Below are 27594 nucleotides of genomic sequence, written 5' to 3'. Positions count from 1 at the left end.
ACCCTGGAATGAAAAGAATGTTGAGCTCAACTTTGGTGCTGAAAACAAATTCCTATTCCTCCATTCTTGGTGTAAGCCTGCAGATGAGCAAGAAACTTCAAGGACATGTTCCATTCAGTAAAAAAAAATGCTCAAAGAAGGTGCAGAGCAGGGCTGGTGGAGAGTATGGCCTGGGGAGAATCTGGGGAGCCAATAGGATTGGAGGGCCGCATTTGGCCCCTTGGCTTTCAGTTCCCCACCCCTGTGGCAAGCAGGGGTTCCCCTGTGCCTTCCCCTGTTCTGTTTGACCCCTAGAGAAGCCCTGCCCATTTGGATACTTGAATTCCATGAATGTGGGAGGCAGCGAAGGAGACACAGCAGACAAAGTGGCAGATTTTTATTACACCCACTTTCCATTTGGCAGCATCAGTGTTGACATCCTTGTCTCTTGTAAGGTTGTGTGTGTGTGTGTGTGTGTGTGTGTGTGTGCAGAGGCCAGCTCTTCAGGCGCAAAGAGTGATGTAGCGGGGCCCCATGTTCCCGAAGTAATCCCTCTCCCACTCGCTCATGAGGGCAAAATGCAGCGGGCGGTGGCAGAAGTTGCACTCGGGGGAGACTGCGGCTTGCAGAGGCAGCCCTACCTTCTGCCAGGCTGCCAGGAGCTTCTCTGGAGAGGGAATGGAAGAAGAAGGCGTTAAATGTAGCCAAGCCATGCAAATTGCAATTTTCATTATTATTTTTAGCTGAGTTGAATAATGGGCAGCTGATTGGTGGTATCTGCGCTAAGCAGCAGCTGGGGCTTCTGGGCCAATGCCCCTGGAGCTGTTGAACTGTTGTTTCTGAAGAAGAGTCTGTGGCCCTGTTAAAATCCAGAAGAACCTAAGAATTGCCTGATGGATCGGGCCAAAGGCCAGTCTAGTCCAGCATGAGCGTCTCCACCCCCATCATTTTTAGGTCCAGTGCCGAGGGCCTTCTGGCGGTTCCCTTGCTGCGAGAAGCCAAGTTACAGGGAACCAGGCAGAGGGCCTTCTCAGTAGTGGCACCCGCCCTGTGGAACGCCCTCCCACCAGATGTCAAAGAGAAAAACCAGGCCTTTAGAAGGCATCTGAAGGCAGCCCTGTTTAGGGAAGCTTTTAATGTTTAACAGAATATTGTATCTTAATATTCTGTTGGAAGCTGCCCAGAGTGGCTGGGGAAACCCAGGCAAATGGGCGGGGTATAAATAATGGCTCCTTGCCAGGCATAACTTTTTAAACTTCTATTACGTTGCCTCTTACTTGCCTTTTCCCAAAACTAAAAAAGTAAAGGATCCCTGACAGTTAAGTCCAGTCACAGAGGACTCTGGGGTTGCGGCGCTCATCTCACTTTACAGGCCGAGGGAGCCGTCGTTTGTCCGCAGAGAGTTTTTCCAGGTCATGTGGCCAGCATGACTAAGCCGCTTCTGGCACAACAGAACACCGAAACCAGAGCAGCGCACAGAAACGCTGTTTACCTTCCTACTGGAGCAGTACCTATTTCCTTGCACTCTTTGGTGTGCTTTCAAACTGCTAGGTTGGCAGGAGCTAGGACCGAGCAACGGGAGCTCACTCCATTGCGGGGATTCGAACCGCCAACCTTCTGATCGGCAAGCCCCAAAGTCCCAAATGCTGCAACGTTTCTTCAAAGGGGAGTCTTCCTTGACTATTGCCTTGATCCAATGGGAGAAAAGGCAAATGCCAACCTGGCACAGGAGTAAAACTCCTAAGAAGCCCAATATATATATTGGGTCTATGCAAAGGAGCCATAAAACTGATGTGCTCCCCCTCTCCTGTAGCATGCAGGTGTGAAGAGGTGTAGATGCCTTTGCTTCTGTCTTCAACAAACCACAGTTTGTTGCTACATGCAAGTCAGGACAAATTTCAGTTAGTTTTAACTATGGTTTGTCCAAATGAGCCACCTGTAAACTGGTTTATAATTCTGGCTTTTTGACCAAACCATCGTTATTTGAAAGCAGAAGCAGATGCTTCCCAGTTTATTCACAGCTGCAGGTCCTCAACTATGGCTTAGCATTATGTACGAATGAGGCCCCAGCCTCCATTTCTATGTTAAAGGCTTCCTTTTCTGGAGAAGGATTCAAAAATAGCAAACAGGTTTTTTCTTTTTACAACTCCTAACTGCATGTTTGTAAGCCTACCATTATTAGAGTTTGCAACTCTAGAACCACACAGTGGTCTCTATTACAGGGAAACACGGTCCCGACTAGATCATGTGGTCCTGGTGACTCACCCACAAAGTAATTCATCATGGGTGGTGTGTGATGGGGCGAGGGGGCCAAGCGCAGCAGCTCCTCCCCCCGAGGCACAGTAGGGTAATTGATGGCTTGGACGTAGATGTTGTATTCACCCAGAAGCAGGTCACAGAGGTGAGAATTCAAGGCTGCGTCTCCAACCTGTGGAGGAGAGAACCATACATTGCTAAGAGAGTGAAGCCAGAGGTCTAGTTCCTTGGTTCTCCCATCCTGCCTTTTGTAGCTGTCAATGACCCAGCCAAAAAATCAAGACCGTTAAGTCCCTTCGATTTAAATAGAACTGGAGGGAGTCCTTTTACACTTTTGCAAAGTGCTGTGAATGTAGCATAAAAGTAATAACAACAAATATTAATATCAGTTTCCCCCGTCGAAATTGAGATTCAGTGCTTCATATTAGCTGGATTCTGCCATACACTCTGTTGCTGTTCTTCAGAAGACAACTGGGGTCCTCTACCAATAGCACTAGATAAACCCATGACTGCCCTGGGCTTTCCCCACCCTCCTCCTCCCCACTGGAAGGAGGCCATTTTGTATAATTTTCTTGGAGCGTTTCCTACCCTTTGTGTGTGAGAGAGACACATCATTCTCCACCACCACCAAAATACTCAGAATGGTGTTAGGTCCAGGACCCTGCGGAGGATGCAAAAACTTCCAACATATTTGCTTGCAGCAGCAATAAATAAATAATGTCAGGGGGAAACAATTACCCCATGCATTTAAAATACATTCATGCCACTTTAATAGTCACAACTTCCTCCAAAGTATCCTGGGAACCGTAGTTTATCCCTCACAAAACTATAATTATTATTTGCAAGATTATTTGGTGGGGGGTGGGGGAAGCTGTGCTACTCTTGTTGAAGAGCCCTGCCTCTACAAAACTGCTTAATGGGGATGGGGAACTTTTACCCTCCAGGTGTTGTAGGTCTCCCAATCATCATCATCCTCGACATAAGAACATAATGATATTTCCATATAACAATAAGAAGAGCCTTCACACTAGTGAAGTTAGCAAAAATGTATCATACTCATGATAATAAATGCTGGAAATGTAAAGAAAAAGAAGGCACCTTTTACCACATGTGGTGGACGTGCCCCAAGGTAAAAGACTTCTGGGAAAGGATTTATAATGAATTGAAAAAAGTGTTGAAAAACACATTTATTAAAAAAAACCCAGAAACCTTTTTACTTGGTATAGTGGGGGGGGAGTGAAATCCCCCAAAAGGATGTTACTTTTTTCTGTATGCCACAACAGCTGCGAGAATATTGCTAGCAAAGAATTGGATGAAACAAGATTTACCAACTATCAAAAGAACGAAAGATGAAGATGATGGACTATATGGAACTTGCTGAACTGACCGGGAGACTCCGAGACCAGAGAGAAGAGACGGTGGAAGAAGATTGGAAGAGGTTTAAGGAATATTTGAAAAAATATGTTAATATTTAAATCCTAGAATAGCTTTGGAAGTGGATATAGGTGGTAGGGTTAGAAGTAGAAGATAGTGTATTTTATAAGTGATAAAATGTTAAGTTTTTTTATGGTTAAAGTAAGTGTGTGGGGGAAAAAGATGGTTAGAAATTATGATATATGTAAACTGCTAAAGATGAAGTAAAATGAAAATCAGATAGGTAGGGCTTGGGGAAGCCCACTTAACAACGTTTAGAAAAATAAGGATATGACAAGAATTTGTTTGTATTGTTTGTCTTTTCTGTTTGTGTTTTTTATTTGTGTTATAAAATGAATATTTTTTTGGGGGGGGGACAATAAGAAGAGCCTGTTGGAGCAGGCCATTTAACCATTTTGTTCAGCAACCTGTTGTCACGATGGCCAAGCAGAGGCCTCTGGGAAACCTGCAAACAGGACCCAAGCGCTCTCCTCCTCTGGCCATTTCCAGCAACTGGAATTTGAAAGCATTGGTACCTCCAGCTGGAGACCATCCTGCCTGGGTCTGGATGAGTCCAGCCACACCTAGAAGGCTACAGGCTCCCAAATGCCGCTGCTGGATAATTTCTCCTCCCCAGTGGCCTAGCGTGGGTTGTCAGCACCCGGGGCAAGGCAAGTAATTTGCGCCCCCTAACGCGTGGATTTGCGCCCCCTAACCTAACCCTAACCCCCAGATGTTGTGCCCGGTGCGGCCGGCCCCCCCTGCACCCCCCATGCTACGCCACTGCTCCTCCCCCTGGAGAAACTTGGTGAAATTGCCCTCCCTATTTCACCCCTGGCTAACAGAGTGCGGAACTTAGAGAGGCCGTTTCTGCGTAGTTTGCGTCCTGGAGAGCCATACCCGTATGGGGATGATGTGACTGGGGCAGCTGACCACAGGGAGCCCGGCGTCCATCAACAGCTGGCGCATGTGTTTGACGTTGCGCTGGTGGGAGCGGCGCAGAGCCTGCCCCTCGGGGCTCTTCAAGACCCGGACCGATTCCAGGGCCCCGGCCAGTACCATGGGGGGCAGGGAGGTGGTGAAGATGAAGCCCGCTGCATAGGAGCGCACTGTGTCGATCAGAGACTTGGTGCTGGCCACATAGCCACCCACACAGCCGAAAGCCTTCCCTGCAAGGGGAGAGAAGAAAAGGCAGACATTAGTCCAGGCACTCTGGAAGTATACCTAGGCTCTGCACTGAAAATACAATGGTGAATGTTGCATGCAGAGAATCCAAACTGAGTTGGGTTCTGCAACTTGCATAACTTTTGGCAAACTGAGCAACTTCATGTGTCTTATTTTGCCTCCTTGTTTCAACTTGAGATGGAACTGCGGGCATCCGTCTGTCTCGAGAGTGTGCCTCTGGAGGTGAAGTGAAACCGCTGCGTTAGCAGCACTGAAGTGACCTCCCCGGGGCACATGCCTGGGTGGTGTGTATGGAAGTCCTGGGCTGCCCAGATGACAAGATGTGGTCTCACTGAAGAAAGGAAAGTACAGTGGTACCTCTGGTTACGTACTTAATTCATTCCAGAGGTCCATTCATAACCTGAAACTGTTCTTAACCTGAAGCACCACTTTAGCTAATAGGGCCTCCCGCTGCCGGAGCACAATTTCTGTTCTTATTCTGAAGCAAAGTTCTTAACCCAAGGTACTATTTCTGGATTAGCAGAGTCTGTAACCTGAAGTGTATGTAACCTGAAGCATCTGTAACCCGAGATACCATTGTAATACATTTGACACCAGCTTGGCTGGAAGAGTTGCCAGAAGGAGGCGTACAAAACTCTCCAACTGCCTTCAAGACTCTACTCCAGTTTTGTGTAGGGCTTAAAGGTAATGGGACCCCTGACTATTAGGTCCAGTCGTGACCGACTCTGGGGTTGCGGTGCTCATCTCGCTCTACTGGCCGAGGGAGCCGGCATACAGCTTCCAGGTCATGTGGCCAGTAGGACTAAGCCGCTTCTGGCGAACCAGAGCAGCGCCAGGGCTTACTCCTTAGCTTCTTCTTCTCTTGAAGATGCTTCTTTTCCAGGTGGATGAGCCCCATCTGCCCCTCACTTCCCTCTATAGCACGTGAAGACCACCTTCTTGACCATTGGTCTCATCTGCTCAATCTGCCCAAGCCTGTCTTCACATGCAGGGGAAGTTCCTAACTCACTGAGGGTTTGAGACCTATTGGCTACCCTCACCTGGTCTAGCCGGCAAGTCGAAGCTGTTCCAGATGTGGCCACTGGAGAACCACCTGCCTCCAACATGGTGTTCCTTCCTGACCAAGTGTACCCCATCTTCTTAAACTTGCTGCTCTGTGGCACCGAGGACCATAGAGTTTTAGGCCATCTTTTAGGCCACCTACTTCAACTTCCTGCTCAGTTCAGGAAATCCAGTGCTAAAACATCCCAGACCTTCACCGTAGTCCATCCCTTCCTGATGCCCTTTTCATTAGGGGCCATGGCTCACCCTCAGACTTACCCAGGGTGCCAGAGACGATATCTATCTTGCCCATCACTCCGTCGCGTTCACCAATGCCAGCCCCGTGAGCCCCGTAAAGTCCCACCGCATGAACCTCATCCACGAAAGTGATGGCTCCATAGCGGTGTGCCACGTCACACATTTCCTCCAGTGGGCAGATGGCACCTGCAGACAGAGAAGACTTAATGCACGGAGGATACTGACCCTTGCTGGCGACTTTAGCCTGGATTGCAAAGGAGGTGTAGTAAGGAAACCGTGCAGGGTAATGTTTTGAAGAACAGAGTTCTCAGCTTTGATCAAATCCAACACGGGATTTCTTTTTTAGCTCTTCTATGTAAAATCAAGGATGAGGAACTTCTGGACCTCCAGACTACAACTCTCAGCATCCCTGACTATTGCCCATGCTGAATAGAGCCGATGGGAGTTTGGGAGCATCTTGGAAGCCCACAGATTCCTAGCCTCTAGGACAAATGAACTTTCTGCTGGTAATTGTATTATCATGCATGCTGACTTTGGATTTTAGTGTGGAATTTGATTGCCTTGTTATTGTTATTGTCATTAACTTAACTTATTACCCATACTTCACTATAAGGTTCAAAGGTAGCTTACCAACAATTCAAAATACAGTATTAAAAACAGTCAAAAGAATAGGGTGGGTCCTAAAAGATGAATCTCTTAATATGCTTAATTTTTTGTTTTACAGTGGACGCTCGGGTTGCGAACATGATCTGTGCAGGAGGCCCGTTTGCAACCCGCAGTGTCTGCAACCCGCAGTGCCTCGCCTGCGCATTTGGCACTTCTGCGCATGCGCAAAGCGTGATTTAATGCTTCTGCTCATGCGCGAGTGCCGAAACCTGGAAGTAACCCATTTTGGTACGCCCGGGTTTCGGCGCACCCCTAACCCGAAAACGCGCAACCTGAAGCGTCTGTAATCCGAGGTATGACTGTATATTGATTTTATCACGTTATCTGGAAAATTCATTATGAAGTGAATAATAAATATTAACAACATACAAATGCATTACCCACCATCCATGGAATGGACAGTCTCAAAGGCAACAATCTTTGGGGTGGCGGCATTGGCTTTGCTCAGGAGCTCCTCCAGGTGTTGGGGGTCATTATGCCGGAAGACATACTTCGGTGCTCCACTGTTTCGGATGCCCTGAATCATGGAGGCATGGTTGCCTGCGTCTGAATAGATCTCACACCCTGCAGGAGGAAAAGGAGCCTCTGGGTCACCCACCGGGCCTCTGCTCTCCGCCTAACAGGAATAAGGACAAAGGAACCAGCCTTACACTGAACCAGATCCTTGGTATGGGGGAGAAATTTGATCCAGTTCATGTTTAGCTGTGACTCCTGTATCACAGGGACTTGGACTAGATGGCTTCTGGGTCCCTTCCAAGTCTACAATTGCATGATTCTAAATGCTTTCAAGGTGGACCTATGTCATTTGCACTTTCCAAAGCAAATACACAAATCTAAACACAGCCATCTTTTGATATTCACCCTGTGTTGTACTTGCACTATGCTATATTTGCTACACAGGGACACGGGTAGCGCTGTGGTCTAAACCACAGAGCCTAGGGCTTGCCGATCAGAAGGTCATCGGTTCGAATCCCCGTGACGGGGTGAGCTCCCGTTGCTCAGTCCTTGTTCCTGCCAACCTAGCAGTTCAAAAGCACCTCAAAGTGCAAGTAGATAAATAGGTACCGCTCCAGAGGGAAGGTAAACGGCGTTTCCATGCACTGCTCTGGTTCGCCAGAAGTGGCTTAGTCATGCTGGCCACGTGACCTGGAAGCTGTACGCCGGCTCCCTCGGCCAATAAAGCGAGATGAGCGCCGCAACTCCAGAGTCATCCGCGACTGGACCTAATGGTCAGGGGTCCCTTTACCTTTACCTCTGCAGCAATGTATGCAAAATTGCACACACGGGTAAGTGCATAGTTAAAATACTAGGAGGATTTTGCCTTAAAATACTGATAATTTTTCAGGAGGACTTTTAAAAACTAATGTAGAAACACGGAGAAATGAATTTAAGACTGGAAAAAATGAGAGAAACCAGCACGGTCAAATTTACCCATCCCGAGTCAGACCCACTGGTCTATCTGACACAGCACAGTCTCCACAGGATTCCAGCCCAACTTGGAGATGCTGGGGAATGAGCTTGGAACCTTCTTCATGCAGAGCCCATGGTCCTTCCCCTATCTTGGCTCCCAGCCAGGCCCTAAAGGCCAACCCACTGCATTGCCCTGGTTACCTGGCATCATGCGGGCCAAAGTGAAGAGGGTGGAGTCATTGGCCACAAAGCAAGAAGAGAAGAGCAGGGCAGCGTCTTTGCTGTGCAGGCTGGCCAGTTCTTGCTCCAGCTCCACGTGGAACTTACTGGTGCCAGAAATGTTCCTGGTGCCTCCAGCCCCAGCTCCATAAAGATCCAGAGTATCCCTGGTGGGGATAGGGTGGAAGAAGAGGAGAATGAGATTCGCTCCAAAAAGGGCTGAACTCAGAAGGTGAATCACACCTGGATCGCTAAACCAGATAAGACCCTGGAGACCCTTGATCAGATCTTGGGTCCCTTTTCCATTCTTGTGCAAAGCAACTGTGGGGAACCTGGTTCAGATTGGGGCCACCCTCAGTGCTAGGAAGGGAGCATGTTCACCCTTCTCCTCCTTGCCATGATCCTATGAGAATTGCCTCCTCGGACCTGGAAGCTGTGGTTTTCCCCACCATTAGTGAAACCTACAGCTATGGGTAAGTGCTCGAAGATGTTTACATTTTAAAAAGGGGGTTGGGTTGCATCCAAGGTTAATTCAGATCAGACCCATTTAAATCAAAGGACTTGTTTCCATCAGTCCTAATGCGTCTGCTCTGAGTAAGATTAATGCTGGATACAATCCATGCTAACCCGTAACAGAAGTTCCCCAGGCAGCTTACAGAGTAAGCTAAAATTAAAAGTCACATTACAATTGTTATGTACTGAAGTTCTCGCCCAAAACCACACCATGTGCTATCTTCATGGATCTGTTGAAAGAGGGCGGGCAGGCTTATTAGGATGGGGGGGGGGGCTGACACTGACAGGACAGGGTCTTGCCTAAGCCCACCCATTCATGGCTGATGTAAGCTTTGAATCAGAGACTTTCCTGCTCATTCTCTTACTCACTAAGCTGCCTAGAGTCGGAGACAGAAAACACTTTTAAAAGGGTTTAAAGAGGATTGGGGAAGGGCCCCAAGGCATAAACACATTGATTTTCTCTCTGCCACCGTCACCTCTGTTTCAAACCAGCACATTTAAAGCTAATGGTTTCCCTCAAAGAATCCTGGGAACTGTAGTTTACCCCTCACAGATTATGTGGGTGAAGCCATGCACTTAAAAAGTGCTTTGAATGTGTGAGGTGGACTCTAGTTCACTCCCTCACAGAACTACAATTCCCATTATTGATTTCCTACCATGACCCCTGACATAATGCCTCTGCAGGGCATTGTAGGAAATTTAAATGGCAACCCCACATTTTGATGGTAAGGCCAGGGTAGTCCTGGGTCCTGGGCAGTGGCCTCAGGATGTTGAGGCTGACCAGAGGTAAGAATTGGGGCAAGAGTTCACGCCACAAGCAGCCACCCATTTTTCAAATTTTCATCTCTCCAGAGAAAACAAAAGTGCTATTTTCTGTTTCCAGCTTAGGGGCTAGACAGGGGTCAGCAAACTTTTTCAGCAGGGGGCCGGTCCACCGTCCCTCAGACCTTGTGGGGGGCCAGACTATATTTTGGAAAAATAAATAAATGAACAAATTCCTATGCCCCACAAATAACCAAGAGATGCATTTTAAATAAAAGCACACATTCTACTCATGTAAAAACATGCTAATTCCCGGACCGTCCGCGGGCCAGATTTAGAAGGCGATTGGGCTGGATCCGGCCCCCAGGCCTTTGTTTGCCTACCCATGGGCTAGAACATCTTTGCCTGTTTGCCCGACCATATGATCATGTCAAAGGGCCATCACACTGAATTTCAAAAGTAAACTGGGGCAGGTTGCAAGGGCAATGCGTAACAGCTTGAAACAGACCATTGGAACTAGACGAGGTGTGGGCCGGAGAGAGTTTGTACTGGAGACATTGCTGGGCAGCTGCCACTCACCGGATGGCCTGCATGACTCGAGGGTGGCGGCTCATTCCCAGGTAGTCATTACTGCACCAGACCGACACCTCACGGGCTTCCACCTGGGAGCCAGAATAGTCCTCCGCAAAGGGATAGGCGTCAGCCCTTCGATTCACGGTCTTGAAGACCCGGTAGGTGTGATCTTGCTTCTTCGCTTGGATCTTTGCCTCAAAGAAATGGTCGTACTCAAACACTTTGCCCCCTGCTAGGAAAAACACAGGGATGGTTAACACAATCCATGTGAATCGCTTGATTTCTCTATAATGGATGACTTAGCACCTGCAAGGCTAAGCCCAGAACCTACTGAGAAGCAGCCTGTGAGAGAGGGCAGGAAGGTCCTGTTTACGTGGAGTCAGGGGCAAGTTCTGATGGATCATGGGCCATGCTGTCAGAAAGAGTGACACAGACTCTCCAGGCAGAAGATATCAGGGGGTAGGGAGCGGGGGCAAGGAGTTGGAGGAGGCTGTCAGTTTCTTCTCGGCATGAGTTACTGCACTGACCTCGTGCCCTTCAAATTGGCCTCTCTTGGGAGGAAACTAATTTCACTCCATCTCTGGACAACAACAACAACAACAACTACAACTACAACATTAATGACAATTTTATTATTTATATGCCACCCATCTGACTGGATTACCCCAGCCACATTGTTTGATTGGATATAATGGGTTGTATCCAAAGTACCACTATGTGAATGTCCCGTCAGTGCAGGGACTTCTGCTTGCACAATAGAAGATTCTCCCCCTTTCCTCCCCTTGTACACACCCCCAAATCTTTTCTAGGGGTTCCCTCAACACTCTGGAACAGATTGGGAGAGGGTGTGGAGCGGGGGAGGAGGGTGGGGAGTCCTGGTGCACAAGCAGAAATCCTTGAGCTGACACATTTGTCGGATACTGCTCTTCAATCATCCTCAGTTGAGAGTCCCAGTAAAAATAACCTGCTCTTAGAGGAGGCTGCCTGTTGTGTCTCTGTGTGACTAGCTGCTTTAAGTTTGCCTCTTTTCAATCAGACAGCATGTGTATAACATCAGGGACTGGGAGAAAAACAACAACACAGGATATGGCCTCCTCTAAAGGTGGGTATGCTTTATTTCTTACACAACTTAAAAGTAAACTTTTTTTGGGTGGGGAAAAAGTGACAGCCAATTCCGACAAGGCTGGGATGCTTAATTGCTAGCTCTGCGTCTGACACACACGGCAGGTGTGTGTGTTACTTATGCTGTCTCCTCATCTGAGTAGTTTTGGGAGTCCTCCCATTCACTTACCTGGCATGTTGTCCCAAATGTGGTGTGACGCTTTGTCAGAATCGAGCAACTTCCTCTTGAGGCTGGACTGCACCTCTCTTACTAGAGAAGTCCACATGCCTAGAGGGAGAAGGACGAGTGGGTCGCGGCTAGGGAAAAGTCAAGGATGGGAGCTCCCCCTTCCGCTTCACTTCCCCATATGATGCAGGCCTCTTCATTCCCTACCTGACTTGAAAGGCCTGACATCTTCCTGGACCTCAGGTTTTGCCTCCTGCACAAAGGAATTCTGGCCGCTTTTGCGCTCTGACTCCATAAAAGGGCACTGCGTGGAGGGGAGAAGCAGGGGTGCCCTCTGCGCCGTGGAGCCTAGTGGGCAGAAGAAGGAGAGGAGAACCCAGCTGGTTCCATCTTTCAGGTGGTGGCCCCCATAGGGACTGTACCCCACTTGGCCCCGGACTTTTTCAGAGCTGGATGTAGGAATCTGCCTTGTCAGGCTATAAGTAAAGGTAAAGGACCCCTGGACGGTTAAGTCCGGTCAAAGGCGACTATAGGATTGCGGTGCTCATCTCGCTTTCAGGCCAAGAGAGCCGGTGTTTGTCCACATACAGCTTTTCGGGTCAGGTGGCCAGCATGACTAAACCGCTTCTGGTGCAACGCAACACTGTGACAGAAACCAGAGCGCACGGAAACACCGTTTACTTTCCTGCCACACCAGTATCTATTTATCTACTTGCACTGGCATGCTTTCGAACTGCTAGGTTGGCAGGAGCTGGGACAGAGCAACGGGAGCTCACTCCGTTGCAGGGATTCGAATCGCCGACCTTCCAATCGGCAAGCCCTAGAAGCTCAGTGGTTTAGACCACAGCGCCACCCATGTCCCTTGTCAGGCTATGGGTGCGTCCAGCTCTATCGCATCCGCACCACAAATTTAAAGCACTCTCATAACACTTTGATGGTCATAGAGAATTCTGGGAATTGTAGCTTGTTAAGGGCACTGACCTTACAGAGCAAAAGGCCCAGCACCCTTCACAAACCACAGTTCCCAGAATTCTCCATGAGTTGTATGGTATGAGTTGTACGGTGAAGGTCTCTTTCCTATCGCTTGCTCCTTAAACCGTTTCTAACTGGAGATGAAGACGACTGGACCAAAACATGTTCTGAGCCACTGAGCTGTGCTCTGGTCTTGCCTCACATAAAACCCAAAGACCTTATCTTTTGGACAGGGCTATTTTTCCTAGAAAAAGAGGTTCTGGGAATCACTTGTTCTCTCATAATGGCAATGGCACCAACCTGAGAGCCAGTTCTGGCTGAAAGAAAGTCCTGATTTTGGATCTTTCTGGTGTTATGTACTGAAGTTCTCACCCTGGGCCAGCAGGGGGATACTGTAGATAGTTATGCAAATAAGGGATCGAAAGTGACGTTCAGTAATTTTGCTCGGTGTTTCAGCTCAGTGATTCAGCTCCATTCAGAGGGTGGCTGCATCTGGCTGTGCTCTGTTGTCCATCCATCCCACCTTCGTCGCCAGTGTTAAGTTGTGGGTGCACATATCAGACGACACAGCGATTCTTCAAACAGCTCTTGTTTATTCACAGGCCAGGACAGAACTGAACTGAAGGGTTCAGTCAGCCTGCTTATATAGAGCTCCAGTACAGTGTAACTGTAACAATTTTCTAAAACTATCCAATCAATGAACGTCACTTTCGATCCCTTATTTGCATAACTATCTACAGTATGAGATAGTGAGAACTTCAGTACATAACACTTTCCTTCCTTCTCCTTCCTCTTGTGTCAGAATTGCTTGGCCTTTGAGCCAGGTCTCAGACCCAGAACAGTTTTTAAATGACCAGACTCCCTCCTGGGGTAGGAATCCTGCGTCTGGACTGCACCATGCCAGATGTCAGAAGTGGTATTCCTGTGATGGAATTCTTCCTCCATTTGGCAAATCTTTTCCCAGCTGAGCCTTGTGAGAGAATTACTAACCCAATTTATTTATTTTTTTAAAAAGGTCATCTCTATTCTCACCCACAACAGGCATCAGCTGGCAAGAGGGAATGGGGAAATAAGAGATCACTGGCAAGAATTGTGATCCTGGAGACAGAGTCTCCATACCTTGGATCTTTCATATTTTTAGGGAGGTGGGGGTATGGGGAATGGAGGAACATTCCATGATAGGGTCCCTATAACTGACTGCTCCTTCCTGCAAAAATTAAAAATTTCCCTGCACACAGAAAACGATCCTGTCAGGGAGAACTCTGGGTTACAATCTTCTTCCTAGCTTTCCGTACGCTGCAGTCTGAAATGCTACAGTCCAGACAGGCAATTTTACCACCTGCCATGGTAGGCCATATTTATTAAAATAAATCATGTAGTATGAAGTTGCTGGCGTCGTACCATTTCAAACTGCCTTAGATGAAAAATGTTACCCCACATCTAGGGGTGGGGAACAAAAAACTATCCTGTAAGGGAAAAGGATTTGAACCTAGCCTTCATCCTGACAGGATAGTTTTCTATAAGCAAGGATTAAATTTTTATTTTTATTTTAAATGGAGGAGCTTTCAAGCACTATTGATTTATCAAATACTGTTTTGCAGCCCAAAGGCCCCCAAAGCAGCATATTCAGACTACAATAAAATAGAATAAAATGGCATGAATCCATTGTCAGTTTCCCCTTGCCATACTGTCTGGAATAATATAGCCCAAGAATACATAGTTTATCTGAATAGGTAGATCCATTCATTTCCCACTGGACTTTCATACCGCCATATTGGATTCTTCCAGATCTAATAACTGCACGAAAGCACACACCCCATGTTGAAAGAGCATATACTGTGTTTTGGGGGAGTGTTATGATTACATCCACACCATACATTCAAAGTGCATTGAAAGCACATGGCTTTCCCCAAAGCACCCTGGGGATGTTTTTTTGGGTTTTTTAATGTTTAACATTTTTATTTTTTCACCAACAACCAAAACACAAACAGTGAACCCCCCCAGGTGGCTGATACATTTGGTATACATAATCAATAATAACATATTCAAATCAACAATATGTACAATTTTATATACGTTAACACTCATCCATCTACAAGGTTTATTTAACTTTTAACATTTTGATTGCCCCAAATTGTTCAAACCTACCCAAATAATTCAATATCTTCTTAAACCAATCCTCCTTTTCTCACTGACCTTAAACCTTTTCATTCTGTGTATCTTCACAGTTAGGTATTCTAAAATTATAATATTATTCAGTTTTCTCCTCCATTGGTTCACCTCTAACTCTTCTGCATTTTTCCAGTTACTCGCTATAACCTGTCTGGCTGCAGTTACCCTCAATTTTATCCATTTACATTCCTCTTTTGTTTTTAACTTGGTACTACACATTTTAATAAGAACCATTAATTTAGATATTATCACCTTCCTACCCACAATTCCCGATACCTGGGAATGGTATTTTGCCCCTCAGAGAGCTACAGTTCCCAGCACGTGTAACAAACTGCAGTTCCCAGGATTTCCTTGAGGGTGTGCTTTCAGAGTGTGGACAAAACCCCTCTCCCCTCAGCTGGACATTTTACCCAGGGCTGTTGCTTGTGAGCCCACCCACTGCCTCACCAGAATCTCCATGGGTCTCTTTTCCATGCTGCTGGACAGCATGAGAACGAGAGAAGGCTCGGGCCACCATCACAGGGCAGCGCTGGGCACTGCTGACCAGCAGGGGCCGACATCGGCGCAGGAAGGTGGCCGGGTCCCGGGTCAGGAAAGGGCAGCACTGGAGGATTGAGGCCATTGTGGTGTGCCAAGGTCTGGTGCTACACAAAGAAAGAGAGAAGTCAAGGGAGGTGTTGGGAGAGTCCCTTTGGCTGAGGCTATACCACAGCTCCATAGCCACAGAATGGGATTAGTATCAAAAAAGGAGCCAGGCCATTGCTCGCCAATGTCCAAGCAATAACTATCATGTAAAGGTAAAGGGACCCCTGACCGTTAGGTCCAGTCAAGGACGACTCTGGGGTTGCGGCGCTCATCTCGCTTTATTGGCCGAGGGAGCCGGCGTAAAGCTTCCAGGTCATGTGGCCAGCATGACTAAGCTGCTTCTGGCGAACCAGAGCAGCGCACGGAAACGCCTTTTATCTTCCCGCCGGAGCGGTACCTATTTATCTACTTGCACTTTGATGTGCTTTCAAACTGCTAGGTGGCAGGAACAAGGACTGAGCAACGGGAGCTCACCCCGTCGCGGGGATTCGAACCGCTGACCTTCTGATCGGCAAGTCCTAGGCTCTGTGGTTTAACCCACAGTGCCACCCGCATCCCCTAACCATCATGTACTCGCTGGATAAAAAAGAGATGCCACCTGGCTGGATTTGGACTGCCCAAAAATGGAAAGAAGAAGGAGTCCTGGGAAAAGAGGAACGGATACAAAAACTTACGGACTATGCAGAAATGGCGAAACTTACTGGAAAAATAAGAAATCAAGATAACAAACTTTTTTTATAAAAAGATGGAAATGGTTTATGGAATATTTACAAAGGAATTTTAAACAGATAAGAACATGGGCAGGATTATTGTAACAACCTTCAGTTTCATAAGAGTATATTTTAAAGTAGATGAATAAATGAGCAAATTAAGTTAATTGGGATATGCAGAAAATATTAATAATAAATTTAAGGAACGGCAGAAAGAGGGGGAAGGAAGTCAAGTTTTGAAATGTTAAAATGACTGTAAAATTATTGAAATGTATAAACTTGAAAATCATAAATTATGCGCACACACAGACAGAGAGAGAGAGAGAGAGAGAGAGAGAGAGAGAGAGACTTGGACTGTCTTCCCCTGACCCCAAGCTGACAGTCTCCCCAAGACAAGCATTTCGAGTGGAGAATATCTGATATGTGGCCATAAGAGCTATGCCTTTAAAGCACATTCAAAGAAGAGTCCCTCAAAGAATTCTGGGCACTGTAGTCTGTTAAGGATTGCAGGTAATTGTAACTGTTTGAGGGGGTAAACTGCAGTGCCCAGAATTCCTTTGAGGGAAAGAATGCCCTTTGAATTCGCTTTATAGTCTGTGCACATCCATGGCCGAACCAAACATCCATCCCAGCGCTTAGGCAAATGCAGGTGATTTAAGAGTACTTTGTGAGGAAAGGGAATTCCATTTCCCCCTTTTCTCTTGCCGCATTCTCTTTCCATCTTTCCGCCTTTCTGTTGGAATATTGGCTGAAAGCTCCTTGCATATGGGGTCCTGAATTCTTTTTCTCCTTTTGCTTTCATTGCTCTGATGCCTCTGGTGACTCTCACAGTAGTTTTTTTTAAATTAATGCTAATAGAACATTTTCAATAATAGTGCCTAGAGAAAGGGTTTTCCTCAATCGTGGCCACTTGTATTTAGAATGGTCTCCCCCAAAAAGTTTGCTTGCCACCAACTCTGATGACATGTCAGCACAAGGCAAATACGTTTTCATTTGCCATGGGCAGATGTGGAAAACCACTGGCTGTCCAGATGTAGCTGAATGACAACTCCCATTAATCCTGGCCATTGGCTGTGCATTCTGGAGCTGATGGAAGTTCAGTAACATCTGGAGGGCCCAGCTTTCCCCCACACCTAGCCTAGGGCATTCCAGCACAGTGGCATAGCGTGGGTTGTCAGCACCCGGGGCAAGGCAAGTAATTTGCACCCCCTAACCCGTGGATTTGCGCCCCCTAACCCCAGATGTTGCACCCGGTGCGGCCGGCCCCCCCTGCACCCCCCACGCTACGCCACTGTTCCAGCATGCTGAGATGAGCTGGATTTTGCATTTTTACGCCTTCTATTGAACTTGATTACTTTGTTATAGCCTGCTGGTTTTGCAATTTTATTGTTTTAAGTTTGCATTTTTCTGTGTGTGGTTTTAAAGTGAATGTTACCCTGAGAGCCTACATCTATCAAACAAACAAAATCAAATATTATTCTCACAAGAAGGCCTTCTCACTTACTCAGAAAAGAATTGTATGTTTGTTGCATGCACCTTTTTTCAAGTAACCTTAAGGCTCCATCTTCCTTTTAGACCACATGAGATCAGCATTAACTCTCCAGAGCAGGGAGCGCCCTTTAATTAACCTTCAGCCAGCTCCCTTCCTAGCACCCCTAAGGCCACCAAGTTGAGCACTGAAACATGTCATTGAGAGCTATCTTTTCAAGGTAGCAATGATTTTTAAAATAATAATAGAAAATAACCAACTCCACTTCTGCAAATGAGGATGTCAAATGCCTTTTAGTTGCTAGTGCATCTACAAAAAATAGAGGAAATATACATTTGTGCAGCATATAATTCAGGAAGGCAGCCATTTTTAATCTGAATGATGTGTCGTTAGAAAAACAGTCATGTAACGTGAACAATATGGTCAGCAGGCTTTTTTGTTCCTGTGAAGAGGTGTGGTCCTGGCTTAGGGCAGATCTACCCTGTCCAACAAACACAGCTGCTGTGTGTATACTGGTGTCACGCCACTGATTCAGTGCTCAGTGTGGACGCCATGCATGTCTTGACACATGTCTGGGAACCCTGGCCATGTCAGAGTTCCCAGACATGAGTATATAAGTGGACTTAAAGCTTCCCTTGCTTTAAGTCCGGGATGGGGATCCTGTGGCCCTCCAGATGTTCTTGGGCCATGCTGACCATTGGCCATGCTGACTGGGTCTTGCCCATGCTGAGGCTGGAGGCCAACAACATCTGGGAAGCCACAGACATACCAATTGTAATAGCTGTGCAAAGTGTAGAGCTGCCCTTAGAAAGGTCACCAGATACATTTCTATCCCAGGTCCTTAATTTTCACATTCTCTTACTTACCCTTGAATACAAACTTAATTCGTTCCGGAAGTCCGTTCTTAAACCGAGGTGTGTTTTCCCTACTGAGGCCTCCCACTGCCAGTGCCCTTCCACCGTTCGGCTTCTGTTTGTCTTCCAAGGCAAAGTTCGCTAGCCAGAACACCTACTTCTGGTTTTGCGGAGTTCGTTGTCCAAATAGTTCATTAACAGGACTGTTCGTAGACTGAGGTACCACTGTATTGCTAAATCTTTGTATTAGTTGAGTTTATATTATTGGACTTCCCTGGGAAGAGGGGATGATTGTTAAACCGCTCTGAGGACTGTAGCTCTGGGAGGAGAGTAAGGGTCACCTAAGAACTTTCCCGAACTTTCTTAGGGTTCAGGACGCGGGTGGCGCTGTGGGTTAAACCACAGAGCCTAGGACTTGCCGATCAGAAGGTCGGTGGTTTGAATCCCCGCAACGGGGTGAGCTCCCGTTGCTCGGTCCCTGCTCCTGCCAACCCAGCAGTTCGAAAGCACGTCAAAGTGCAAGTAGATAAATAGGTACCGCTCCGGCAGGAAGGTAAACGGCGTTTCTGTGCACTGCTCTGGTTCGCCAGAAGCGGCTTTATCATGCTGGTCACATGACCCAGAAGCTGTACACCGGCTCCCTCGGCCAGTAAAGTGAGATGAGCGCCGCAACCCCAGAGTCGGCCATGACTGGACCTAATGGTCAGGGGTCCCTTTACCTTTAAGAACTTTCAACACCCTTAACAAACTACAGTTTCCAGGATCCTTTGGGGATATCATGACTGTTTAAGGTGGGGTCTATAACTAGCTTCACTGTGGTTCCACAAAGGGAGATGACACTGGCAGTAGAACTGAGAAAAACCCATGGTGTGTCTACAAATGTACCACCTGAACCTCTTTGCAAGTTTACTCAAAAGTAAATTGTAGGGTGTAGCTGAATTAACTCCTCTGCCTTAAGGAGCCCTTGCGAATGGTCGTTCTGGGAGTAGCAGAGAGACCAGCTGCTGCAATACATGACAAGCTTCCTGTCCCTTGGATAATTGCACAGCAGAGGGAGTTTTCGGCAGGTGCAGACTTTTCTACCCCTGCAGCACTCACTGCAACAGGACAATCACGACATGCAAGGCAGGGCATCCTGCAGAGCAGGTCTGATTTAAGAGGCATTTTCTGCTTCAAAGAGAACAATCTTCCAGATTCCCAAGGGGTCAGAAGGAAGCAGGGGAGAAACCCACAGGGAAAGAGAGAAAAGAGAGCACCACGCAAGTGGGGCCCAGGAAATTAGGGGCTGAAACTCAGATAATATGTGGCTCCATCTTGGGAAGGAAATGTACCCCTAAAAGAGACCACAGGAGATGCAGGTGGTTCGTGAAAGAACTTGCCTATTTTGTCACTTTTCTTTCCTCACTTTGCCTTTGAGAGCTAGGTGACAGGCAGAAATTCTGTGGTTCTATAAATTCAGCTTCCTCCAGCATGGAGAATCTACTGAATTTCTGTCTGCAGTAACGAAACATGTCTCTCCCGTATCGGTCTCTACCGCCAGAGCAGGTGCTGTTACTCTCCTGTAACCCCCAAAGGCACACTATTTCATTGTCTCCCAGGACAGATGGATGCCAGTGATATAAATGATAAGGACATAGGGTCTGTGTTAGGAGAAAGAAAGCGAGGAGGCAATGGCATTAATGTGAATGCAGAGTTAGACAGGGTCGCCAACAAGTGGGGGTGAATGTATTCGTCCACTTGAGATCTCTAGGCTGGGCATACACTGTATCTTTGAAAGAATCTGCTTTGAATGTGCTTTAGAGTCAAAGCGTTTCACATGTGTTCATTCATAAGTCGGTTCCTTTCCTTTTCTGTGTCATGCTGCTGAAAATTTTCAAACCACATTAAAATGTGCATTGTTTCTACAAGTTATCCTAAACACTCCCCCCTCCCCCCGTATGCATTTTCTTTTTGTTTTGTTGTGGTGGCGGTTTGGAGCAGAGAACTGTGTCACAAAATTTGGGGAATTGTCAATAGGAAAAGGATAACCATGTTTTGACCCAGAAAGTGCGACTCAGGTCTGTCAGCTTTAAAATGTGGAGCAATCAGAATCCTTGAGTGTCCCTATGAAGGCAATTTGTGTGTGTGTGTGTGTGTGTGTGTGTGTGTGTAATTGTCCAGTAGCACCTTAGAGACCAACTAAGTTTGTTCTTGGTACAGTGGTACCTCGGGTTACATACACTTCAGGTTACAGACTCCTCTAACGCAGAAATATTACCTTGGGTTAAGAACTTTGCTTCAGGATGAGAACAGAAATTGTGCAGCGGCGGCGCTGCGGCAGCGGGACGCCCCATAAGCTAAAGTGGTGCTTCAGGTTAAGAACAATTTCAGGTTAAGAACGGACCTCCAGAACGAATTAAGTTCTTAACCCGAGGTACCACATACGCTTCAGGTTACAGACTCCACTAACCCAGAAATAATACCTTGGGTTAAGAACTTTGCTTCAGGATGAGAACAGAAATCATGCTCCAGCAGCGCGGCAGCAGCAGGAGGCCCCATTAGCTAAAGTGGTACCTCAGGTTAAGAACAGCTTCAGGTTAAGAACGGACCTCCGGAACAAATTAAGAACTTAATCCGAGGTACCACTGTATAAACTTTCGTGTGCATGCCCACTTCTTCAGATACACTGAAACAGAAGTCACCATACCCTTATATATAGTGGGAGGGTGGGGTGGGGTGAGGTTTTTCTCAGGAGGGTAGTGATGGACTCAATGGGTATGGGCATGCACACGAAAGCTTATACCAAGAACAAACTTAGCTGGTCTCTAAGACGCTACTGGACAATTTTTAAAAATTTTCAAAATATATTTCGACTGTGTCAGACCAACACGGCTACCTACCTGAATCTAGAACCTTGAAGGCACTATCTGTTTGCTTCCACTTATTCCCTGCTTATATTTCCAATGGGAACAAATATTGCCAAGGCACCCATTTTGCCAGTGCGCTCTCATCTAAAGGGACGCGGGTGGCGCTGTGGTCTAAACCACTGAGCCTAAGGCTCGCCGATTGGAAGGTCGGCGGTTCGAATCCCCACGATGGGGTGAGCTCCCATTGCTCAGTCCCTGCTCCTGCCAACCTAGCAGTTTGAAAGCACGTCAAAGTGCAAGTAGATAAATAGGTACCGCTCCAGCGTGAAGGTAAACAGAGTTTCTCTGCGCTGCTCTGGTTTCGCCAGAAGCGGCTTAGTCATGCTGGCCACATGACCTAGAAAAACTGTCTGCGGACAAACGTTGGCTCCCTCGGCGAAACTGAGTGCCGCAATCCCAGAGTCGTTCGCAACTGGACTTAACAGGTCAGGTGTCCTTTACCTTTACTTCTCATCTAAAGGCAGCACTGCCAATGGAACCTCTTACCACTCAGGGGAAGTGGGGCGGGTCCAACAGTCATTGTGTGAAACTGTGACTGCAAGTGGTGTTAAGTGAGCGCAACATTAGGGAGTGTGGGCAGTTATCCTGGATTAATAAATACGGGATAAAACGGCTCCTGCGTTTTGTACGTGTGTCATCAGAGAAATGAAAAACTAGAGCGATGGCCCATTTGACATGGAGCTCAGGCATGGGAAGGGTGTGCAAGTATGTTGGGAGCTGATAACTCCCTCTGAGTTTAATCTGACTTGTAAAAGATACACCCTAGGCCAGTTCGGATGATTAAAACTAAAGAACTCAAGCTGCAGAGCTGCATCTTGGTCCTTAAGGGTGCATGCAAAAGATAAGGCTGGTTTCCTGGAAAATAGAGAAAATTGCCCATCACCTGCTCCAGTCCTCCCTGATGTGGAGCCAGATTGAAAATTGCCCCCCCCCCAATATTTCCTCCAGGTTCCAGTGCTGCTTCAAATTATATGCCCCAGTAACACTTTTTAAAAATACAATATATTAGAACCAAACCACTGAACCACAATCTTTCTCTTGTATTCTCTGTTTTGAAAACTTTGGGTCTCTGTAATATAGAGTCTATATCACTGTCCTCCAACTTGGTGCCCCCCTTCCAGATGGCTGTAGGTCAAGGACAAGGAATGTGTAGCTCCCCAAATATTGTTGGACTACAACTCCCATTGTCTGTGTCCATCGGGCCACGCTGGCTGGGACTGAGGGGAGCTGGAGTCCAACAGCATCTGGAGGGCACCAAGTTGGGGAAGGCTGCTCTGTATCCATAGCAGGATACAGACCACTGAATGAGCAGTCCAAAATGTTAACTGGACATCCACAGTCCATCGCAGACGCAATCAGTTTTAATGTGTGTAGCAGCTTTTGTTGAGTTGCCCTAGTGGGAATTGTATGTTTGAATTCCCCACCTCATTATAAGAAATCTCCTCAAACATCGGGGGCTCCCCCACCAACAACAAAACAAAACAAAACAAAACAAAACAAGGAGGCGAAATAGAGCTTTTCCACTGACTAGTCGCAGCAACTTTCACAGCAGCTCAAAGTGCAGGTGTTAGCAAAATATAATGTTTGTGTCCATGCTGCAAAAAACGTCACCTGCTAAGTTCTGCACATGGAGCTTCTCTTAAAGGCAGAAGAGCATGACAGAATGTTGCTGCCTATTTTCTGGTCACTGGCCAATGCTTGGGACAATTCCAACATGATTCCCTGAATTAGTAAAGTGCAGCCAAAGCAGTCCACTGTTGCAAAGTGAACTATACAAAGCTACAGAAGACTCTCAATTGAGTGTAAATATCACTGGCTACAAATCAGAGGTAGAACATGAGGAGAAGGAAGGAAGTCAGCAAATGCACAGATGCACTCACTGTTCTGCAAAACTCTCCAAAATCATGCAGCGCAATCTGCAAGTACCTTTGAAAACAAAACAGGAAGCCAGATGGGAACTATGCTTGCTTTTTATCTAGCCATTGTACTTTGTGCCAAGGGGGAAAAGGAGTGAAGAGAGTAGGAGTTAAAGACAAGGAATAGTCCAAGGACAGGCCAGTTCATGGAATGGAGGGTAGGTGGGAGAGGAAGAATAAGATACGAATTTATTACATCAAAATTCACTTTAAATGCCAGTTTAAAATATGTTCCGCTGTTGAGAGTTGCCTTTTCTGATACTATTCCCTACTATTCCCTACTAGGGTTGCCACCTTTGAAAAGAAAAGAAAAGAAAAGAAAAGAAAAGGGAAGAGCTGTTTGACAGTGGAACCGACTCCCTTGGGAGATGGTGGACTCTCCTTCCTTGGAGGTTTTTAAGCAGAGGTTCATGGCCATCTGTCCGGGATGCTTTAGATGAGATTCCTGTATTGCAGGGGGTTGGACTAGATGACCCGGGGGTCCCTTGCAACTCTAGAATTCTATGATTCTATGACAGGGTCCATTGCAGAATGTTTTCTGACTCTTATGCAGCCCTTAAAGATACAGGACCTTGGCCCTTAAAAAGGTGGAGACCCTATTCTCTGCAAGGGTCTTGCAGCACACGAACCCCAAACATAAAATGCAGTGTTCACAACACAGACTAGACAGTAGGAAAGAGTACATATCATGATGGCATGTGTTAAAACACTAGAAGATAGGTTACCAAATACATTTTCACAAATATAATAATAATAATAATAATAATAATAATAATAATAATAATAATACCCTGCCAGGTTAGAACATTAAAACAAAACATTGCAATATTAAAAACAGCTTACAACAGCTTATGATTACAGAAATAAAGGAGCTCCTAAAAATTTACACCCCAGTTGTCGAAACTCTGGGCAAAGAGGCAATAAAAATGCCTTTGTTTAAAAGTTTGCCAACCTTTAAACTGGCCATTGTAGCTGTGCCTTTAATAGAAGCCTGATGAGCAGTTAATAAGGCTTATGTGCACCTCACAAGAATTTCTGCATGCTGATTCCCGAAGATTCGGCTGCAGTTAAAAGCGTCAGGATTTTTTCCTGGTCAGATGGCAAGTCTCCCCATTTACACTATTTGTTGCACATGTGAATGTACTTGATGACGACGACAACAACAACATCATCAGTAGCAACAACTCAATTGAAAAACCTAAATGTACATTTTTACAGTCAGGATTTTATATTTGCATGGCAATTCTGGGAGATGTTATTTATTTATTAATTTTTACTTGGCCCCCCACTTTCTACTGAAAAGGCCCTCAAGGGCCCAGTCATTAATAAGAGCAACACAAAAATACAATGCAGCGTATCATAGAGACGATCATAAAATGGGAGCACGTGTCGAATACAGCAACTGGCCAGTATTTTCCCTGTAGGGCAGGTGAGCAGTGATGGAGCCTGAGAAGCCATTTCATAGCAGTGATGTCTCAGTCCCAAAGACCCTCTCCTATGTCCTCACATGTCTCACTTCAGCCAGTGGGGAGACATGCAGCAAGGCCTCCACTCTTGCTCCAGATGGCCAGGTTGTGACATTTTGGAAAAGGTGGTCCATAACAGTCTGGGGCTGAGGCATCTTCATTAGGGATCACCTTTCCCCAATAGGTGGCCTCAGGGCTTTAAAAATCAGAATTTGTGCTTTGTCTTGGGCTTGGAGACAAGTTGCTAGCTTATGAAGTAGCAATGAGCCTGGAATAATAATAAGATGCCAAAAATGCACACACATATATATATTGGCATCATGTGTGAAAACGAACTATTAGAAAGAGACAGGGATATTTCATAATATACAGTGGTACCTCAGGTTACAGACGCTTCAGGTTACAGACTCCACTAACCCAGAAATAGTACCTTGGGTTAAGAACTTTGCTTCAGGATGAGAACAGAAATCGTGCAGCGGTGGCCCCATTAGCTAAAGTGGTACCTCAGGTTAAGAACAGTTTCAGGTTAAGAATGGACCTCCAGAACGAATTTAGTTCTTAACCCGAGGTACCACTGTAAGTGGGTTGGGAAGGGAATGAAGGTTAACTTCATAAGGTGAAATAGTGTGTCAACAGGCTGCTTTTGATGCTTTTAAGATGCACTGAGACTAGGAGCCAAGCTGTGCATTGCATATCAGATATGTGTACCAATCTCCCGACATTTTTGTTTTAATAATAATAATAATAATAACAATAATTTATTATTTATACCCCGCCCATCTTGCTGAGTTTCCCCAGCCACCCTGGGCGACTCCCAATCAAATGTTAAAAACAGTACAGCATTAAATATTAAAAACTTCCCTAAACAGGGCTGCCTTCAGATGTCTTTTAAAGATAGGATAGCTGCTTATTTCCTTCACAACCGAAGGGAGGGTGTTCCACAGGGTGGGCGCCACTACCAAGAAGGCCCTCTGTCTGGTTCCCTGTAACCTCACTTCTCGCAATGAGGGAACCGCCAGAAGGCCCTTGGCGCTGGATCTCAGTGTCTGGGCTGAACAATGGAGGTGGAGATGCTCCTTCAGGTATACAGGACCGAGGCCATTCAGGGCTTTAAAGGTCAGTACCAACACTTTGAATCGTGCTTGGAATTGTGCTTAGTTTTAATTAAAACTAAGTGCTGGAAGCTGTGATCCCAAGAGGAATGGCAGGGGTAAAGGGTTCCTTACCCCTTCCTCTGTTATTTATTTCCTGATCAAAACTGCCTCCATCCAGCTGTTTTTCTATTTGCACAGGAAAAGACACTGGTACCCATATCTTTGCAGTGGTGCTTCAGCATAGAAACCAAGTCCTAAGGGCTGAGGTCCCTTTGCCCCCCACCAATAAAATATTTGAGGGGGCCGCCTCCCCAATAGTTAATGGACATTATCATTCAAATGGTGTGCAATTATACCTGCCCCCCCCCAATATTTTATTTAAATTGGCACGCCTGGGCATGAGAAAGCAGCTGTGAAGCATCTTATGGTGGAAAAATAGCTAGTTTTTTTATAGTTAGCAGCATCCTTGTAGCTGTTTTTCAGAGACCATTACTGTACATGCCTCTGCTATATAATGTCTGGTTCCTCCCCAAAGGAGAAACACTTTAGTTATGCCGAATAATATAAAAATAAAATGAAATAGGAAAGATCAACAACTCTTACCTCCTGGATGACAACTACCTTTTTTTCAGGACAGCACTTCGAGAAAGGTTTGAAGACTGCTGGGCCAATGAAGATTCCCAACTTTTGAAGCCACCGTTCTAGTTGTCCCTTTGATAGCACTGATCTAAGCAAGGATAGGGGACGTGGTACCCTCCAGATCAATGTTGAACTCCAACTCCCATTAGCCTTAGCCAGCATGGCCAATGTTCAGTAATGATGGGCGTTGTAGTCCAACAAAATAACGGGATGGTTACAGGCGCCTCATCCCTAATTTACAGCCATAAACAGATTACAGGGTTGAGCTCCATACCTTGAAAGCTTCGCCTGTTGATTCTTGGAAATCAAGTCTCAAAAGCAAGCTAGACTGCTTGTTTCCCACCTAGTTGGTAGCCTTGAGGCCAATGCAGTACCCCAATTCCCTTCTTCATTTTTTTATATTTAGTGGAGAAGGGAGACAGCCAACACTCCTCTGAGAGCCTGCATGGACTTTAGGGGCTTCCAGTCGCTGGTCCTTAATTTAGGCGACAGGGTAGACAGCAGGTGGAGAGAAAAGAAATGAACACCAACAGGTAACAGCAGAAACGCTGTGTGCACACTAAAAAGCACACTCGATGGACATTCTTTCCCTCAAAGAATTCTGTGAAATGTAGTTTACCCCCTCATGGAATCACAATTCGCAGCAGTCCTTAACAAACTACGATGCCCAGAATTCTTTGAGAGAAAAAGGTGCTTCGAATGTGCTTTCGCAGTTTAGTATGCTCACAGCCAAAGAGCCGCCTCCGTTTTTATCTGTTTTCATATTCATTGAGAGGTAGAAGAGAGAGAAAATAAAATCCCAAAGCGTCCCGTTCCCCCCAGCCCTTTCTTCCTACCTGTTGACCTGCACTGAAGTCGAACAACTTCTGAGCAGTCTAGTTAGAGAGCTGAGAAGTCCCCTTGGATCTGCCTTTCCCCACCCACCAGCTGAAGGCAGAGATAAGGCAAGTTCATGGCTGAGGAGGAGATACGGGGAGAGAGGGGGGAGTCGGCCATGTCACAGGGCCAGGGCGGACTTCTATAGGGAAACTTCAGCAGGGCAGAAAAATAAAGCAGCTGTGGCCTGCCTCCTGCGCCTTTTAGCGGAGATTGAATACCCAGGAACCAGTAAGCAACATTTTTCATGTCACTGGGCAAAACACTATCATGTGCTAGGAGAAAAGCAATTGGCAGGAAAAATGAGATGGACGAAAACAGAAGCCGAGTTTAGTTCCTCTTGCCTCCTTTC

The 27594-nt window shown here is 46.4% G+C and overlaps 1 protein-coding gene and 1 long non-coding RNA gene across 3 annotated transcripts in view; one reads left to right on the top strand and one right to left on the bottom strand.

Annotated features, from left to right (window-relative positions):
* LOC310835343 overlaps window positions 1-27594 on the top strand; it is a 233228-nt gene that overhangs the window by 51569 nt on the left and 154065 nt on the right. The window contains exons 2-3 of one of the 2 annotated variants that reach the window (XR_014559575.1): window positions 16513-17168; window positions 17317-18049. This is a non-coding gene — a long non-coding RNA (uncharacterized lncRNA). Of the gene's footprint in view, window positions 1-15754; window positions 17169-17316; window positions 18050-27594 lie in introns of those variants that run through there. The other variant, XR_014559576.1, reaches the window with a different exon arrangement.
* ALAS2 (5'-aminolevulinate synthase 2) lies at window positions 362-27377 on the bottom strand. The gene is given in 12 exon segments (XM_083718927.1): window positions 362-646; window positions 2245-2407; window positions 4549-4817; window positions 6154-6318; window positions 7183-7362; window positions 8410-8594; window positions 10282-10504; window positions 11567-11665; window positions 11771-11911; window positions 15155-15351; window positions 27203-27266; window positions 27269-27377. Coding segments are annotated over 12 exon segments (1944 nt in total). The 5' UTR covers window positions 27363-27377; the 3' UTR covers window positions 362-482.

This window comes from Podarcis gaigeae (assembly GCF_964106915.1).
Source record: "Podarcis gaigeae genome assembly, chromosome: 17".
In the NCBI taxonomy this organism is placed as follows: Eukaryota; Metazoa; Chordata; class Lepidosauria; order Squamata; family Lacertidae; genus Podarcis; species Podarcis gaigeae.
The sequence above is the reverse complement of the archived record's forward strand: the minus strand, read 5'-3'. Positions and strand labels throughout refer to the sequence as shown.